This window comes from Drosophila serrata, unplaced genomic scaffold (assembly GCF_035046125.1).
Source record: "Drosophila serrata isolate PLE 108 unplaced genomic scaffold, ASM3504612v1 contig_240, whole genome shotgun sequence".
Taxonomy (NCBI): domain Eukaryota; kingdom Metazoa; phylum Arthropoda; class Insecta; order Diptera; family Drosophilidae; genus Drosophila; species Drosophila serrata.
The window spans coordinates 4,266,154-4,284,956 of record NW_028257138.1 but is presented as its reverse complement, the minus strand read 5'-3'; the positions used below and the strand labels follow the sequence as shown (position 1 = coordinate 4,284,956).

At 39.7% G+C, this 18,803-nt stretch overlaps 1 protein-coding gene and 1 long non-coding RNA gene across 5 annotated transcripts in view; one reads left to right on the top strand and one right to left on the bottom strand.

The window, feature by feature from the left end:
- Positions 1-18,803, bottom strand: part of LOC147643988 (uncharacterized) — a 64,156-nt gene that overhangs the window by 12,768 nt on the left and 32,585 nt on the right. Inside the window, exon 2 of the long non-coding RNA XR_015271184.1 lies at positions 10,502-10,646. This is a non-coding gene — a long non-coding RNA (uncharacterized LOC147643988). The remainder of the gene's footprint in view (positions 1-10,501; positions 10,647-18,803) is intronic.
- Snoo (Sno oncogene) overlaps positions 1-18,803 on the top strand; it is a 117,368-nt gene that overhangs the window by 66,910 nt on the left and 31,655 nt on the right. The window contains exon 3 of one of the 4 annotated variants that reach the window (XM_086830652.1): positions 15,342-15,417. The exons of 1 other annotated variant lie outside the window; for it this stretch is intronic. In XM_086830652.1, the coding sequence (XP_086686778.1) occupies positions 15,370-15,417 (48 nt within the window). In that variant the 5' untranslated portion in view covers positions 15,342-15,369. Of the gene's footprint in view, positions 1-15,341; positions 15,418-15,456; positions 15,728-15,761; positions 16,023-18,803 lie in introns of those variants that run through there. 2 more of the 4 variants (XM_086830653.1, XM_086830655.1) reach the window with 2 other exon arrangements.

Sequence of the window (18,803 nt, the reverse complement as noted above, 5' to 3'; positions counted from 1 at the left end):
TTTTGCTGCTGCTGCTACTCTCCTTTTGTTCTTGGGAATATATTTTCGGTATAATTTGCATATTCAATGAGCTTTCCATGTTTCCACTCAGACACAAGATACTGTAAGTAAGAGTAAACCAGAAACAAGGCACGTGTTACATAACTCGGGGGCTACGTGTCTGGCAGGCGACGCGACTTGGTTCCTGTTTACGACGAAGGAGTAGACCCAGACCCACTCCTACTTATTTCCTTCGCCTTTCCTTTTTGCCCGAAATGGCTTTACACGTGGCAGAAATTGTTTTGCCGGCAGTAAATTAAATTTGTTTGCCTTTTTTGTGGGCTGAAGTCAGGTGGAATGGATGGGTGGATGGGCGTTGTGCTTTGGCTAAACTTTTTTGCCTCCTTTTGGGTCCTTAAAATGCCGGCACGTGCTTGTCCTCAGTCTATCGTTGGAATTTATTGATTAACTATAGAGTATCTATAGCTTTGTGTATATATAAATATTGAACTTGTCTCGCTCTCTTACGCATGTTTCCCTAATTGTTTGCACAGGGGAGGTTTAAAGCCTTAAAGGTACTTCAAAGAGAGGGAGCACCTGGTGACGTGTGTTGCTTTCAAGGACATTTATTTTTGGGTGTCGTGTCAGCCTTTAATATTTACTCAAAGTGTGGCACACGCGGCGTATGCGTAATAATATCAAGTATTCCCTTTTACGGGCAAAACTGAAACTTTAAGGGGTTTGGTAGGTTTACCAGGCAGGCAGGCAGGCAGGCAGGCAGGCAGGCAGGCAGGCTTTTCCTTACATTTTCCTCCCTGGCTTAAGTACTTGGTCCAAGTAAGCCCCAGACTAAGACGTTAACAACTTGAGTTTGCTTAACGGCCGCAAGGAACTTTTAGCCGCTAAGTCACAGTTTGTGCAAGCGCCTGCAAATTAGTGTAGTTGGGGGAAAACTCTGGCACGTTTTTCACATTTCATTTCATTTCGCTTCACTTGCTTACCATCTCCCGGAAAGCAGCTGGCAGTTCATCGTTTTCCCTCTGATTTCGAGTGGCTCTGCCAGGATCCAGCTTGTTTGTTTCGCCTGTGACAATGACACGAAACGCGAGTCTGCCACAGCGACTGCCAGTGCATTAATCATCATCATCATCAGAGGCAGTGCCAGGATGCAGGAGCAGGAGCAGGATGAGCTGGACTCATGAGAGAGATTTCATGGAGGAGAGATCTTCAAGCAATCACTGGCCTCCACTCATTAGGGAAAGCCCAGACCTGACTGACTGCAGTGCAAATCCTTCAACATAAAAATGAAGAAGAAAAGAAAGGAAAGGAGGAAAGGAGGAAAAACCTTCACTTCATTTTCAGTGCAGAGGCCTTCGTGTCCTGTGGACTTTTTTCTGACTTTTTCTCGTTTGCTTTTCTTTTGTTTATACTTTTTAAAGGCAAAAGTGAGGGAGAGAGAGATATCCAACAGCTGCTGTTGGTAAATCCTCCTGGTTTTCTTACTACTCTTTTTTTTTTTGGCTTATATATAGTATATATATTTTTGTGCAGTGCAGTGTTGCACAGTCTCTGGTAGTATTTTCCCAACGGAATTTCTCCCCTCGCACACACTCGGCAAAACAAATAGCGTCCACGTCTATACACAAAATCAGACGCTCAAGGACTCTCGAGTTACTGCGCTCTCAGCTCGCCATCTCTATGGATCCTTGCCAGCCTGCTGGCCCCCTCTTACAGTACAACCTACTTACACCACCCCCTGTTACAGTACACCCTCTTTACACTACCCGTCCGCAGAATAACCCTACATACATATGCACCCACACATTCGCCACTTGAAAATGCCGTGCAATGAAAGTAATTTCACCAAATAGACTCTGCCGAGTTTGCACGGCTCGCTGGTAGTTTTCCCGCATTTTTCCCCTTGGTTTTTCCTCATTTTCTCTCTTATATTCCTCACAATCTTTCCTCTTTTTTTTTGCATCCTTCTGGGCCCCAGGAGCAGTCGCAGCCATTAGAAAAATAAATGAGGAACTAAAAGGGATACAGATTAATGAGAGTAAGCCCGAGGCGAGAAGATAAATTGAATATATTATGGGGATACCAATACACTTAAGGAATTTAATCTCAATAATTAGGAAATACCTTAAGTTTAATTCTTAAAATCAACTATTAAACCCGAAAAAGATTAAGCAAAGCCATTTGACACTCTCTTAGATGATTTTCTTTAATTTTTTAAGCATTTCCCATGTTAAAGTTTTAGTCATTTCGATTTGTTTGTCATTGCTTTTCCCCCCAGCAGACTGTATGAAAAAGGAAACTAAGAAAAAGAAAACAAAACAATAATATTTAAATGTGTAAAAACCAGGACGACCCTTGACAATTTGGTTCCTCTAATTGCTTTTCATTTGCCATTTTCGCAACAATAAAAGCATTCGAAGAAAAGGAAACTGCTGCAAGGGGAAATTCTCAGGGATTTTTGCGGAAGGATGGATTGGCAGTCGTAGCCGCATTTCAACATTTGCTCAGTTAAAGTTTTCCTTTTCCTTTCCGTTTGCTTTTCTTTTGGGAGAGAAAAGTTTAGCCCCTCCAAAAGCCAAGGCAGACATAAAAAAATACGAGGAAAACTTTTCTCCAGCATGATGCTGCGGCTTCGCTTCTTTATCATCTATTCTATTTGTTCCCCCTTTTATTCCATTTCGGTTTTTTATTCTGTTTTGTTTTGGTTTCGTTTTGAGCTCCATTCAAACCATTGGCAAAGGGAAAAGGAGCAAGAGAAAGAGGATCTGTTGCTGGGAAAACGAATCCCCTAGCCCCTGGAGATTTTTCCTTTTTCCTTCTTGTCAGTCGTCGTCAGTCGTTGCTTTTGGGGTTTCTCTACGACCAAGTTTTACTTGCCAGGACTTGGCTTGGTCCTGGTCCTGGTCCTGCCCTGCTCTGGCAATATATTCACGTCTGCCACAGCGTCTGCCTGATGCAACTGCTCCTCCTCCTTCTGAGAAGGGAGACACCTCCTTCTACTCCTCAGTTTCCTCCCTGAGACTCCTCTTTCTATCTTTCAGTTTCGTTTCTATTCAACTTTGCTGCATGTTCTACTTATTGCCTTCGATGGTTGAATTTACCCTTTAAGGGTATGTTACATATCCTTAAGGATATTTGTATGCTTAATAGAATTAAAATCAAACTATAAATGGAGACACTTTTAGAGAGTAAATAATAATGCGTTTGATGCATTAAACACTCTTTGAGGAAGGATACTCCTAGAAAAAAGATCTCTCAAATCACAATGTTTAACTGAAGTTTAAAAATAAGTATAGAACATTAATTTTATGATTTACTTCTTAGCCAGGAGAGATTTTAAGAAATTACCAGGACTTCTTTAAACTCAAATTGCATTTTCATTGTTATTTCTGCGCCTTGTTTTCTAATATTTTCCGAGGCCTGGGAAACTTGACTTGACATTTGCATGCGCTTCTTATTCCAGTGCTGCCTCCTCCTGCTCCTGCTCCTGCTCCTGATCCCCCTCATCTTGTTCTCATTTCCATTTCCATTTGTGGAAAACTGTTTTCCGCACTTTCTGCTCTCCTTGGCAGTTCCATCTTCGCTCTATGTTTCATCTACTTGAGTTGAATTTTCATTTGTCCGCCTCTGGTTACTCTTTCTCCTTGGCATCCCCCAGTTCCTCATCTTTCCTCGTACCTTTGGGTAATCATCATTCCGCTGTGTCACACTCTTTTTTGTCGTCCCTCTTTGCTCCTCGCTGTTTTGTTGTCGCTTTTTGACTCCAGGGACTGTTTGTCCTTCGCTGGGAATCCTGTGCCTCACCTAACCCTCCCTCCCTTCTTTTCCTTTCTCTTAATCTTTTGGCAAATTTTAATTTGTCTCTCTGGAGGAAAGGCGGGGAAAAGAAATGAAGGATGATATCCCCAAGCGTTCGTCGCAGGAAGAAAGCTCGAGCTCTTCTTTTTCATTCCAACCATGGCACATCCCTTGGGAATTTAGCAATAAAACTTCATCATACTGAGAACTTTGCAGAAGATGCATCTTTAATTTTCCCCCCATTTTACAGATAAAATATTATAATTATATATTTTCCAAGAGAGATTTCATTCCTCCAAAGTCTAGAGATCTCTCCTGCTCTGCTCCATGTCAGCGGCTACTTCAGTAGCTTTTGGCCACCGGTCACGCCTTCCCCCAAAGTTCTCCCCGCCAATCGACAATCTCTGGTGATTTATCTTAAGTGGCCTCTCAGTGAATTACAACAAATTTCTATAATAAAGCAGACAAAAATCTTCAAATGCCCGATGGCAGTGGATGGAGAGAAGATTCAGCAGGAAGAAAGAGGAGGCTGCCTGCCTTCCAGCCTTCCAGGCGGATAAGAATTTGGGGGAGTGGGAGCCTGAAACTGCTACTTAAAACGGTCAATCAAAGATAACAATGCGTGGTCGTCGTCTTTGAGAGAGAGAATTAAGCTCAATATGCAATATACTTATTTCGTGTATATTTCAAGAGTTCTCTGGGTTATATATTCCGCCACTTGATGCGCGATAGAGCGGAGTGGACCTTATCAGCACCTAAGCAAATTGCGTGGGGCTGTAAACAAAAACAATCATTCCATGAACTCACTTGATAAGCGCTTGGCGCTAAAAAATAAAATAAAACAGCAATAGCAAAAAAAAACTAGGAAAAACACCAACAGCGACATCGACCTTTGATTTGGTAGAAAGAGAGAGGAGGAGTGCTACCTTGCACAGAGAAAAAATATATATATTTAAACTATAAAATTATGAAATAATTCATTTCACAAGATTTTGTAATAATTGAAGTTTTATTCTTCAACATTGGGTATAAAGTTTGTATATAAAATAGTAAGAAAATAAATGCAAATCTAAACAACGCTTGAAACCAATACCACAAGCTTAAGTTTACAAAACTAAACAATATTTTGGGATATTTTTCATAATATTATATTTAATATTTTCGGTATTTGGTGCTTAATATATTAGTTGTTTGTTATTATTTCAAAGTAAACTATCTAACAAAAGAACTAAGCAAGCTTTAACTTCTTAATCTTTTTCATAATCATTTAGTGATGATCTTTTTGAGCTATATTTCCTTGCTGTGTACATCATCATCGATTCCACTGACCAGACACAAGTGGCAGGCATGATGCCAGAGCCCCCACTGTAGGGGGGTTCTTTGGGGGTCGGGGGTAACAGCAGCAATAAATGTATCGATTGCCGGGGCCCCACCAGACTTCAGCTACAGTTCCAGGCACCAAAGCACCTGTTCACTTCGTGGCTAGTTGCACAAAAAAAGCAGGGAAAAAATAGGAAAAACAGTACAGCAACTAGCAAAGAAAGAAAGGAAAAAAAACGAAGTATAAGCCAAGAGAACCGGCCAAGTTATCAGCATCTGCCCAATACTAATACCACGAGAAGTGGCTCGAGTCTCTTTCGGTTTCTGGTAGCAACGATGTGTCGTTCACTTGCAAACGAGCCACCGGGCAGCAGGGAATAAGAAGGAGGGAAAGGAGCAGGAGAAGGAGCACAGCCACCCAATCTGTACCTCCCCCCAGGAAACAACAACAGTCTTCTCCTGCTCCTGCTCCAGCTCTAGCTCCTCCTCATCATCTGGGGCCTCTCCGCCTCTCGGTTTTTATGAACTCATTTCGATGGCAACGGGCCAGAAACAGCTAGCAAGAAACAGTGGTATGGAATATAGGTATAAATGTTTGAAAGTATAGCATAATATCTTATATATAAGACCGAAATTGGGGTTATTAATTTATATTTATTAAGATTATAGAGGTTTTTAATGAGATCTTCAAGTAATATTATGTATACTGACGTCTCTTTTGAAAAAGCATTTGACATTGAAGGAAACTCAACCTCATTAGCTTTAGATCCTTAATGAAATCTGCTTAAAAGTGGCTATAGTTTTCTATATATTTTCTTTACTTTCTGCTCCACTATGCACCATCGATGTTTATAGAGCTCGTGCGTGGCAGAAGTGGCCACCTTCTCGATGGCTCCTACTTCTCCCAGGGAAGCTACCTTTTTCTTGGGGACTCGAACTCGAACTCGAGTCCCGGCCACGCTTGTTCATAATCAAAATTAATGATTGAAATTATCTAGCCAAGCTAAAGTAGGCAGAGTAGGCAGCAGGCAGCAGGCAGCAGGAGTCCGGTAGTTCTGCAGGTTGCAAGTTGCGGTTGCAGGTTGCACTTTGCTGTGGCGGCCAGAACATCGTCAACAACATCATCGACATTGAAACAGGAGGAGGAGCAGGAGCAGGAGGAGGAGCAGGAGCAGGAGCAGCAGCAGGAGCACTCCACTGATGGCAGCACTTAGACAAGGCTATCAGCACCCGAAAGAAGAAAGGCCTGGACAGAGGAGAGTTTCGTTTCGTTTCGTTTCGTTTGGCCAACAATTTCATATTAAATTGCCAAGTACGAGAGTATTAAATGGGCGCACAATATGGGGGGAAGCGCGAGCCATCCACACTCGATCGCAAAAGACTGTAGAACCGGGAGTGTGTTTTCCACTTCCTTGTTTCGAGACTGAGACTGAGGCAAGGTGCGGATTAGCGAACGCTTTTCCTCGCTTTTTCATTTGCCATTTTTCCACAATTTTCCAATGGGGGCCCCGCAAGGGCTAATTTGTAGCAAAAGCCGCGATCTGGTTCAGTCTTTTGCTGCTTAGACTTTGATATACATATATATTTGCCAGCAAAAACTAATTACTGCACTTGACCCGATAATCATCTTCAACCGGGTCTCAGTAATGATAAAATGGAACCAAATTGGATACAAAAGAACTCTCTTCCTTGATGGAAGGAAAACCAAAGGTTGATATAAGGCAAAGGGAATTTAATTAGTTTGAAAAGAGGATTTATTTAAATGTATAATATTTTAATTAATATACAATAGCATGAAGATCTCTAAAATATTTCTCATAGTTTCCCGCAGTTTCTCCTTTTGATTTTAATTAATAAAAAAAGGAAATACATGTTTCACACGCTATAGAAAAGTGTCAATGTGGCATTTTCCCCAATCGGATCGATCGGATCAAGAAACCCAATTCGCGTTTCCTGTCGCCACGAAGGAGAAGAGGTATCTTTCCAACCTGATCTTAGTGGCCATCTTACGACAATTCCTGTACAGAAACCAAATTGACAGGCGATTTCCGTCCCAGAGAGAACGAAGAACGGAGACTCTAGACTGGAGAGTGGAGGAAAACTGAGAGGGGGGCGAAGCTCCGTTAAGGCCAGGCTAAAATTGTCCGTCTATTTAGAGATTGGCGCCAGTCTGTGGCCAAAGTCTTTGCCAGGAGAGCGCCACGCGCCGCCGCCAGCTCTTCTGGGCGCCAAGGCGGCATTCAAATTTGAGCTCCGTCCACATCTTGCTGCATATTCCACTATATATCAGCCCCGGTTGCAGCCCATTCTGGTCCACGCCTTCAGCTCTAATGGCTAGTATTAGCACTGTGAGAAAAATAAGCTACGATGGAGAGGCGATGCGCTATCTGCGATGATTTCGATCATTAAATGGTTGTACTTAAACAGGACACTGCGTTTTATGGGGCTTTCCTGTTGTTAAAAATGGTATTTAATGATGCAATTTAAATTGCTCTAAATTAAAAGCAAGTAAAAGAGACGTGAGGATGATGATACACAGCCCTAGAGACGTATATTGATAGGAATATGTTCGATATTATTATCAAAGAAAATAGTGAGCTCAATATCATTACAAAAGAAAGGAAGCCGAAATTTGTATACCCTTGCAGTTTCAATTGATCGTAACTAAGCCAAAAAAGCATCAATTTCAAATTGGAAAGCTGTTCTGTGTTAGTTTTTGTAAGGTTAACAAATCTGCATACTATGTTTAGTAATTTAAAAAAATCAAATTTTTGCCAATTTTTGACAATTTTAATGATGAAATTTTCAAAATTTTGAAAAAAATAAATTTTGCCCGAACATAGCTAGATCGATTCAGCTTTTAATTCTGATCAATAATATATATGGTTTATAGGGTCGTAAATGACTCCTTCACATAATTAGACTAATTGACTAAAATTAGAATACCCAAAAATGTTATAAATATTATTTATATTATATTAAAGTTTGATTATTCGCACTCTTAGATATAGAAAAATATCGTATTCAACATTAATATATCGATATTATAAAAAATAATCCCAGTATCCATATTTTTTGGCTCCTTTGCTCCTCTGCCTTTTAATGAGATAGATATATTGTATCTTAAAGAAACCTAAACAGCACCTATTTCTTAAGAAATCCCCTTTATTTCCCCAGTGTAAAATAGCTCTTAAGCAATGCCTTCTCCTAGAGTTCAACACGACAATGGCAGTTCATTATAGCAGGGCATCGCATAATCGCATAAGCGATCCCGAGAAGAGAGGCCAAAAGCGCGCCGCAGGCTCAAGGACACGCCCCGCCTAATGATGAGCAGGTGAATGGTCCACCACGGGCGCAGGCTCCGGCATCCAGCATCCAGCCTCGACTCCCAACTCCTCCTCCTCCTCGTCGTCGCCATGAAAATTACTGTTCTCTGGGCGGCTAATCACAGACGAGGCCGCCACCGCTGTCGCCCCACCAGAGGGGACTCCTCCTCCAGCTCCTCTTATTAAATCGCCAAGCTGCAACTGCAACTGCAAGTCGCCTTTATTATTTACTTTAATTAGCATTTCCGCACAGCCAGCAAGTTGCAGTTCAAGTTGATTTACCGCAGAATGTTCATCGATTTTGGTGGGACTTTGAGTTCTAGTCGGTCTAGTTTCTAGTCAGATAGCTAGATATTCCGCATCGATAAATAACATTAATTAAGTTGTTCTTGGGCGGCACACCCAACCTCCCCCGTTTTGCTGACCGATTCAAGCTCAATTTTAATTAACCATTGAGCATATTCTTGGCTCCACTAAGCCCAACTATTGTCCGAGGCACTTTTCGCTTGACTCTAAGCCGCTTAGCTTCAAGTCTTTTGGCCTTTTGTCTTTACTGTGCAGCAGCTGTCAAGTGCCACCGATTGGTGGAACAATGCAATATCGAATCGAAGGCACTAATCAGTGGTTACTCTCCTCTCTGGGAATCTTCCTGGGGTTTCCCCCTCTGGAGAAGAGTAGGAGAGGAGAGGACTATTGAAGCATTTTAAATGGTTATTAAATGCTTGCTATTGTTATCAGTTTTTGGCCATTTGGGGATTGTTAGCCATGGTGGGGAATTAATTACAAAAGGAATCGGTTTCGGGTTTTTATGTTTAATAAGTTTTATTAAATTCTTTAAGAGACTCTTGGTTGAGTTTAAGGTTCTTAACCTTGAAGAATGATTAAATTTCCTACTCATATGTTATATTTCCCTCCCCTCTTTAAACCTCATATCTCTTAACCATCTTTGGATAACCCTTTTTATGTAAAGCCTTTTGTTCTTCCTCTCCGCTCGTCGCTCATCAGAAATTAAATGCTAATTTTCTCATATATATATGTATATAATTTCTTTGATCTTGATGCGATGCAATCCTCTACTTTACATTTTATATATCCAACTGGGCAAAAGAGGAGATAGAGGAAGTGCACCCTGGACATTTTGACAGCTGCTCTCATACGCAGGTGGGGGGAAAAACAAGGTTGAAGCAGGTCGGGAAAGCGCTTGGCTTGGCTTGGCTGATTCGAGAAGAAAGAAGTTAGTACCCTTTGCCAAGCTTGAGCGCCTCTCTTTTATTTCTTTAATAGAGAGAAAGATTGGTCCGATCTGATATCGAACTGAATGCGGGGGCGCTCTGACTGGGCGATATCGGATCGTAAATAAGCGTTGAAAACTTTATATAAATGCCCAGCAGTCGCATAAACTCGGCAATGCCTTGTCTTTTGTGTGTTGTTTCCAACGTGTTTACGAGGCGGCAACCACAATGGTGGTCACGATCAAAAGCGGTCAGAGTCTATGAAAAAGCAACTGAAATTGCCACAGCAAACAGCCAACGACAGCGGCAAACTTATTGTACTTTAACTCCAACTTGAACTCAAAGTAACAGACTCTAAGCTCGTGTGACAATCGCCACTGCTCCAAGACTCAAAACACTCCGACTCAGACTCAGACTAAGACTCGAATGCGATACTCGAACTCAGATATATAGATTGCAGTCACGGAATGCACTTTGCAAAAAAAATCCAAAGCGGAACTATGATTATGAATTGTAAAATGCGAAATCATCAAAAGAAAGTGATGAAATAAGCATCATGATCAGATTATTATAATGAAAGATAGGAAAGGTATTTTACTGTATAGTAAAAGTAATCTTAATCTTTAAGAATTTGAATTGAAGAATTAAGTTATCATGAAATATCAAGGGAAAGAATTATCGGAGTTGATAGATAAGATAGTTCAAATATTTACTATATCTTGCTTTATTTGTTATGTGTAGAATAAGTTATAGAACTGTATATTGAGAGGCAAATTCTTATATGAGATTTCAAGCTTTATCTATTAATTATTTTTATGCAATACTCACCGTTTTCTCCCAGTGCAAGATCAGGGCCAGTGTAGGTTTGGATCGTGGGCAGTTGTCGCCATTGTGGCTGTGACTGTGCCTCGTTTTTGTTCTAAGCTGCAATTTCTGCTGTTGTTTCTGCGGCGACATTCCTGACAATGGCGACCTGTCGAAGGCATTGTCATAATTATTAATAAGCCTTAAGTTCGATTTGAATGTGGTCAAGTGTAGTTGCGGTTACTCGCGTTACTTTGCGGTGATTGAGATCAAGGGGGGATTGCTGCTGCTGCTGTGTTTGGCATATTTCCCTGACCAAGACAAGTGGCGGCCTTTTTGATGTCCAGTTCAGTTCGAGAGAGATTTGTCATATCTTCTTGTGCAAGGTTATGGCAGGTGGGCGTGGCACAAACAGCCGCAGCAGAACGCCTTCTAATGACACGCCGTCCAATTGAAATGAACGTCACGCACCTGAACGGTGAATAACAACAAGAACAACAACAAAAAACGATGAAAAAAGGAAAAGCGCGCAGGAAAAGTAGCAGAGTTGCAAGTGGCAAGTTTGCTGTTAGTTGATGGAGATGTGTGCTGTGTGCTGTGTGGCTTTGAGGAGGAAAAACTATAGCCTCCACAAGGCTTCTTCTCAAGCAAAACTGATTGCCGTTTGCAGCTAATTGCAACACTCGAAGGCAAGTGCAGCAGTCACCCAAGGCCTCGGCTACCTGACTTGATTTCTTCACGATTCTAGACACTGAGAGAAAAGATTAAAGTCAACTAAAGCAAAAAATAAAACCATATCAAGTACCTATACCTTTATAAGTACTTAAGAGATCAAGAAATGTATCTTAACTTGGCTTAATCTTGAAGTACTTGATCTTATTATTATAAGAACCTATTTCTTAACTCTGTAGATTTTTTCTCAGTGCATTTTACCCTCTTTTTTTCTCTCTGCCTTGACACATGGCAAGCCTACAGCTGGATCTAAATCTGAGACTGTGGCTCCTGCTCCTCATTTAAATCGCACATTTGTACGCGTCATCTTCAAGTCGCTGTCGCTGTCTCTGTCTCTGTCTCTGGATTTTCCGCGCCCCCTCCATCACCTCCTCCTCCCCCTCCTCCTCACTGCTGGCAGCTTATTTCCCTGGCGGGAAATTACAAGAAAAATCAGAAATAAAGCAATAGAATGGAAGCGGGGCGAAAAAATTAACTCTTTGGTATAATTTTTCATTTCTCGGAATGAGTTTGGAGCACAGCCGCAAGTAACACGACTTGTGTCAGTATTTCCCCATTTCCCCCAGCCAATTTTTCTTTATTTCTCTGTCTCTCTCCTTTTTTTTTTTTTGCTTGAGGAATTGTAGCACAAACATTAGGAAAACAGGCTCTTCTGTTCAGTTGTTCGTTTTCAGGGAGAAGAGATGTCTCTGTATATGTAAATATTGGCTCAGGTTCTATCATTCGCAATAATCTATGACTAGCCCAGAGGCAAACATATGGAGTGCACTGAGAGAAAAAGAAGGTATCACGAAAAGGAAAATATTTGAAGTGTTGAAAATAATATTTGAATTTGAAAGAAGAATGATCTTTTCTAGACAGAAACTTCTTTGTCAAGTATTCTACCCTTTTATTTTAATTAATTATAGTTTTTAATATGCTTATAGTATATATTTTCTTTCTCTGTATATGGATCTAGAAAAATAGAAAAACCAGAATGCAAGGAAACTCTCTGGGGATAAAGATGGAGGATAAGGAAGGAGCTAGCGGAGTTAGACAGCCACCAAGGCGATGACTTCTTGAATGAGTGCGCGCGCCCCCAAAATGCGGAAGTTTATATGCATTCAACAAAAAAAACAGAACAAAATATATATATATATATATATATAGTATATGTGCAGATTTTCCAGCGGGGGAAAGACCAAGAGAAGGGGGCGGCAGTTGCAACATTTGCAACTGTCAACACGACAGCGCGATTTGGACAGAGAGTTTATTACCGGGTTGGACTAAGGCCAATAATGATGATGGCTGCGTCGAAAAGAAAAACTGCTACAAAAAAATACAAAATACATAATTGCCAAGAAAGGGATTTGCTGCTAGTCTATTATTAATAACAGGAAGAATAGAAAAACAAGCAAATTTTGAGTCAGCTGGGACTAATTATAAGGATTTCTTGAAGTAAAAAGCCTAAAGGTTCAAGTTAATATTAATGGCAACTAATTGTAGGAAGTGTGCAAGGAAGCAATGATTATTGATTTGATTTTCGAAATAAGAAATGCATTTAAAAAATATTTTGCTGCCATTACTTCACCTCTGAAATATGCTGCTGCTCCCACACACGGCCACCTAGCATGGGTTTCTCTCTAACCGAAACCTTGAAACATAATTCTTTGGCGGCTACAGAGCCAAAACAAACAAATAGTTAAACACTCTTGGCTATACATATATTTCCAGTCTTGAAACGCTTTTCAAATGCTGTCAATGACATGGATTTGCAGCCACCGAAGAAACAATCGAAATCGAACTCGAATCGAGGGAAAAACACAAAGGAAAAACCTCTGGTCACATGTGTGTGTGCAGTGCCAAATCAAAACGTCAAATTATAATTGTCTACGACTTTGAGTTTGAATTCTTGTCTTATTTCTTTTTTTTGTTGCTGTTTTCCCTGCATTTTGTTGCGGTCGTTTTTTGTGTGACTTTTGTTTTGGCACGAGCAGCGCAAAAACAGTTAGAGAGCACGACCAGTGGAGCCAAACCCACGACACCCACGCAGGAAACGCAGAGGAAAACCTATAAGAAGAGAAATAAAATGCTGAAAGCCAAGAAAAGCGACCAAGCGCAACCGACTGGCATTGACTTAAGCACAGTGCACAGGGAAAAATATTCAAAAGGATGGGGAAAAAATAATATAGGAAGAAACAAGAGATAAATATTACTTATAGAGATTATACATTTGATGATTCTTGAAGACTTAAGTTTAGATAGAAACCTAAATATGAACCCATCTGAAATTTCTACACCCTCGCAGTGAAAATTCTTCATAACTCAGTGAAAAATTCATTAATTTCCAATTAGAAAGCTTTCCTATGTTAGTTTTTATTAGGTTAATAAATCTGCATACTCAATTTAACATTTTAAAATATTTCAAAATTGATCAATTTTTGACAATTTTAATGATGTAACCCCTTATAAAATTTTCAAAATATTTAAAAAATTAAATTTTTGCCGGACATAGCTAGACCGATTCTCCTGTTGATGCTGATCAAGAATATATATGATTTATAGGGTCGGAAATGATTCCTTCATTGCGTTTCATGCTTCTTACTCAAATCATAATACCCTCAAATGGGTATTGAAATTTAATTAATTTTAATTTTTATGTAATAATTTCTGGGAAAAGTAAAAGCCTAAAAATACAATAACTAAGTAAAAAATGCAGTAATTTTAGTTCAAAAAGCTTTCCTATGTAAGTTTTAATGCAATATTTCTAAGGATATTTGATCGTTAATAAAGTGTACTTGATAAATACAAATATTAAGTATACGCCATGTGGTTTATAATACATTATAAAATCAAGTATACGCCATGTATTCAGTTCATAACTGATCCAAAAATGCATAAATTTCAATTCGGAAAACTGCTCTATGCTAGTTTTTATTAGGGCTAAAAATCTGCATACTCAATTTAACATTTTAAAATTTTTAAAATTTTATCAATTTTTGACAATTTTAATGATGTAACCCCTTGTAAAATTTTCAAAATTTTGAAAAAAATAAATTTTACCCAAACATAGCTAGATCAATTCGGCTTTTGATGCTGATACAGAATATATATGCTTTATAGGGTCGGAAACGACTCCTTCACTTTGATTTATTCCTCTGACTGAAATTATAGTACTCTGTCAAGGGTTCTCTTATTATTATATTATTAAATTTATATTAAAATGTTTATATCATATTTTTCTAAAACAAAACCTAATGGTTACTATATTTTTCCAAGTGCATTAACCACATCTCAGCGTTTGAATTTGAATCAACGTTGAAGTTGCAATGCGGCGAGGTCAGGCTTTGAGTCCGAACTCTAGCTGGAGTCCGCACATAAATTAGTCAGAGTTGCATGCAAAATGAGCTGCTGCCTTCCCCACCCTCTCCCCCCTCCCCCCTCCCCCCCGGGGCGGTGGCACCCCCTGTCCAAGGGAACACCCCGGCCAGCGAGCCGTCGTCAAACTGTCTGGGGGCTTTAACATTCGATTCTGTCGATTGGCAATTAGCTCTGATCTCGAGACCCCAACAACTCCACCGATTTCCATTGCTCATTGGCCGATTGTTCAATTTTCGGTTAATTGGTTCTGATTGTTTTCGGGGCGTGTTTAGTTTGATTTTCCCTATATATATTTTTCTTGCTTTTCCTACTTATGGTTTTGAGTGGGCGTAAAGGAGGTGTAACTTTGACTCAATGTTGAATTATGTTTTGGAAAATTGCTGGGGACTTTACTCTGGTATTGGGTGTTGCAGGTCAGTTATGTGTAGAGAAATTTATTTTCATTTGATTTGAAAAGATATATTTAACATAAATTAAGAGAAAACATATTAAAAATAGTATTTCTGTGATTTTTTATACTCTATACTAATACATCATATTTTAAGTTCCCCTTCTATATTTGAAATGTATATTTAACAAGAGTATATAACCAATCATCAATTACACTTGTTTATTAGTATTCCAAACAAAGCTAATTACAAAGCTGATTGACAAGCCAGATGATGTTGATGGATTGTAGAGTCTAGATTTGTAGCTTAAGTATTATATATGCAAAATGCCATTCCAATTTTCAAAAGTGACTAATGTTTCCATCTATCTTGTATCTTTGCAGGTAAGCATCAAGGTCATCACCTGGATTCATGAATTGCATGTGGAAGAAGCTAGGAACCCAGCCCAATTATCATCATGTGGGTGTGCCAGTCTGCCAGACTGAAATTGAAATCTCGATTGAAATCGAAACTGATTCGCGGCGCGACTTCTACACATCAAAATGCGGCATCGTGTGCCACTGCCACTGCCACAGCCACGCGCAATTATATTCCATGTTGTGTGGTGGCTGCCGCCTGTTTTGCTATAAATTAATTAAATGGAAAATAATCGTGTGCACAGAGAGTCTTCAGAGACACCGCTGCCGCCGCCGACAAACGGAGCCGGGCTCTAAATGCCTTTTGTAATTTTAATTGCTGCGCGCCAAATGCTTTGGCGTTGCCAAATAAGGTTGGCAGCAGCACAGATACACTTAACCGATACGTGCAAAGATACTTGCCAGCAGTTACAGATACAGATACATACATCGGCCTTTGTTGCTAATGTCTCTGTTTAACCAACTTCCTTCTCCTTTTTGAAAAGCGCATAATGCATCACGAAAGCTTGTGTCTCGCCGCACGAACTTCATTTGCCACCCGCCGCCATCCGTATCCGTATCTGTATCTGTATCTGTATCTTTGGCTGTCGCCAAACTTGTATCTGTTTATCTCTCCGTGAATTTGCATCAGCATCTTGGGCTTGAGCGGTGAGTACAGGCCTTTAATCGCGCGGCTTTGAATTATTTATGTGACTTTATATGCCGCTGCTCAAGTGCGATGTGTGATCTTGGCGCTGAATGACTGAATGCCAATCGATTCGCTAATATGTCCCTGATTGAGAAGTCATGGAATTAGCAAATATTTTGGAATCGAAAATGTTTAAATACGGCGTCATCTAAAGCTCAAGGTTGAAATCAAAGGGGGAGTTGAAGAAAAATTGTAAAGATTAAGATTATTAAGGAGTGAGGGATCACAGAATTATTTATATTTTAATGGTTAACGTTCTTATGAACGTTTTAAAACGCTTTAAATGAGGTGTTCTTTGTAATTCGTTGCAGTTAGCCATAGGATCAAGGGTACAAATGTAAATCGATCATAACTATTCCAAAAATGCATTAATTTTCAATCGGAAAACAGTTCTATGTTAGTTTTTATTTGGTTAAAAAATCTGCTTACTCAATTTGAAATACAAATTTTTATAGATTTTTGAAAATTTTAACGATGTAACCCCTTAGAAAAATTTCAAAATTTTGACAAAATTAAATTTTGCCCGGACATGGCTAGATTGACTCGGCTTTTGATGCCGATCAAAAATATATATGATTTATAGGGTCAGAAATGACTCCTTCACTTTCTTTAAGCTTCTGACTGAAGGTGAAATACCATTTTTTAATCGATATTAACTATATTTATTATATGAATATTTTACGACAAATCAAAAAGTAAAAAACTCATAACTAAGCCAAAAACTCATTAATTTCAGTTCGGAAAGCGGTGGTATTTTAGATTTTGGCAGCTTTATAAAACTGCATACTCCATTTAAAATGTAAATTTTTGACCGATTTTTGTAAATTTTAACGATGTAACCCCTTATAAAAATTTCAAAATTTTGACAAAATTATATTTTAGCCAGACATAGGCAGACAGATTCGCCTGATGATGTTGATCGAGAATATATGTGATTTATAGGGTCGGAAATGACTCCTTCACATCCTTAGGAGCTTCTGACTGAAATCACAATACCCTCCAAGGGTATAATTACACCTGTGCGTATACGTAATTTAAGCCAGAAACGAAGCTTTCTTTAGTACGCCGAAGTTTGTATGCATTTGTTTTCTATAAGGAATTATATAATTTCTAACATTCTCAATTCCCTAATTTATCAAATCATATTTCCCCTTATTAAATAAATATACAATTTAATTTAAATCCCTCCTAAAAATTCCCTTTTGCTTCTGCCACTCAAAATGTTATCGAACTCCTCCTGTGCAAACTCTACTATTCAATTTAAATAAATTATATAATTGAATTTGCATTCGCTTCGAACTCTTTTGAACAAAAACAGACTTTTAAATGCATTCATTAACCCCATGGTGACCAATGGTAGAGAAAGAGAGAGCCTTTTGCCTTTTGGCCTGGCCCTTTTGTTTTGGCCACAGCAGGCGGCTGTGGTAGCAAGAGAGAGAGAGAGAGAGAGAGCCGCACTCGTATTGAATTACCAAAGTAAAGTACAGTGAACACTCCACTCCGTAGCGCCTTTGTTTGCCTTTTGCGCTTTGTGCATGCCAAAATAAAAAGTAGGAAGAGGGGGAGGAGGAGGAGGAGGTGAGGTCGGAGGAGGAGGCGCACTCCGGGGGCTGCGGCAGAGAGGTGGGCGTGGGCCGGTCAATGGGCAGTGGTCGGTCCGCTTCGAGCTGGCGAACGCCTGAACGCTGAGTGAGTGACGGACTGGTCGAAAGCGACATGCACTGGACGAAAAACATTAAAATAAATTACATTAAATTTCCTAAAATCATTGGTCTTTAAAAAAACCAACTTACAAGAGGTGTTATCTTTTTAGTAGAAGTTTAAAAAATATTAAATTAAACATATAAAATATAATATTAAATTTAAAAAAAAAAAACCAACTTGCAAAAGGTGATTTCTTTTTAGTAGAAGTTTAAAAAATATTAAATTAATATATTAAAATATTGAAATAACTCATCCCTCTCCCACTCTGCTTGTAAGTCCTTGGCGTTGCCTTCAAAGTACAAGCAAAGTAGTATCAACAGCTTATAATTTCTATGGGATAGCGAACAAGGGAGTACTGTAACCCCTTTTGTAAGATCCTTTCTATATAGTCCTTTAAGAGAATCGAAATTAAAATATATAAGTACAATCTCTATTTAAGAAGAGTTTCTCCAGTTTTGTTCACCTCAAACTAACCCCCTAGTTTCTCGCAGTGCCCTCGTCTGTCGTTAGTCTGAGTGACGGACTGACTGACATGCCCATTTCGCATGCCTTTGTGTTTTTGGCCTGTTTACCTCGCCCACAAGTCCCCCTCGTAACCCCCGTTTGTAACCCTCTCTCTCTAGCCCCCTGAATAGGCCCTCTTTCGTATTCCTTTCTTTTTGGCGCAACTTTTTTGGCTGATTTTTTTGGTGAGGGGGTTGCTTTTTGCATTTTGTTTATATTACGTGTCGCTCGCGCTTCAAGGCGGCACCACCACCACCGACGGACAGACGGACAAACGGACAGACGGACAGACTGACAACTTCAATCAGCATCAAAGACACGGAGCCGACTCTCCGACACTCTGGACACACTGCAGTCCCCCAGTGGGATATATATGTATATGTGTATATATATTAGTATATGCTATATGCTATATGCCACGCCCTGGTCTGCCGCTCTTGTAATTGGAGCAGCATTGAAGTTTGCAGCCTTTATTCCATTTCAAAGCCTCGATTTTTCTGCGTTTCTTTTTTTTTTGTTCATAGCCTCCTTCT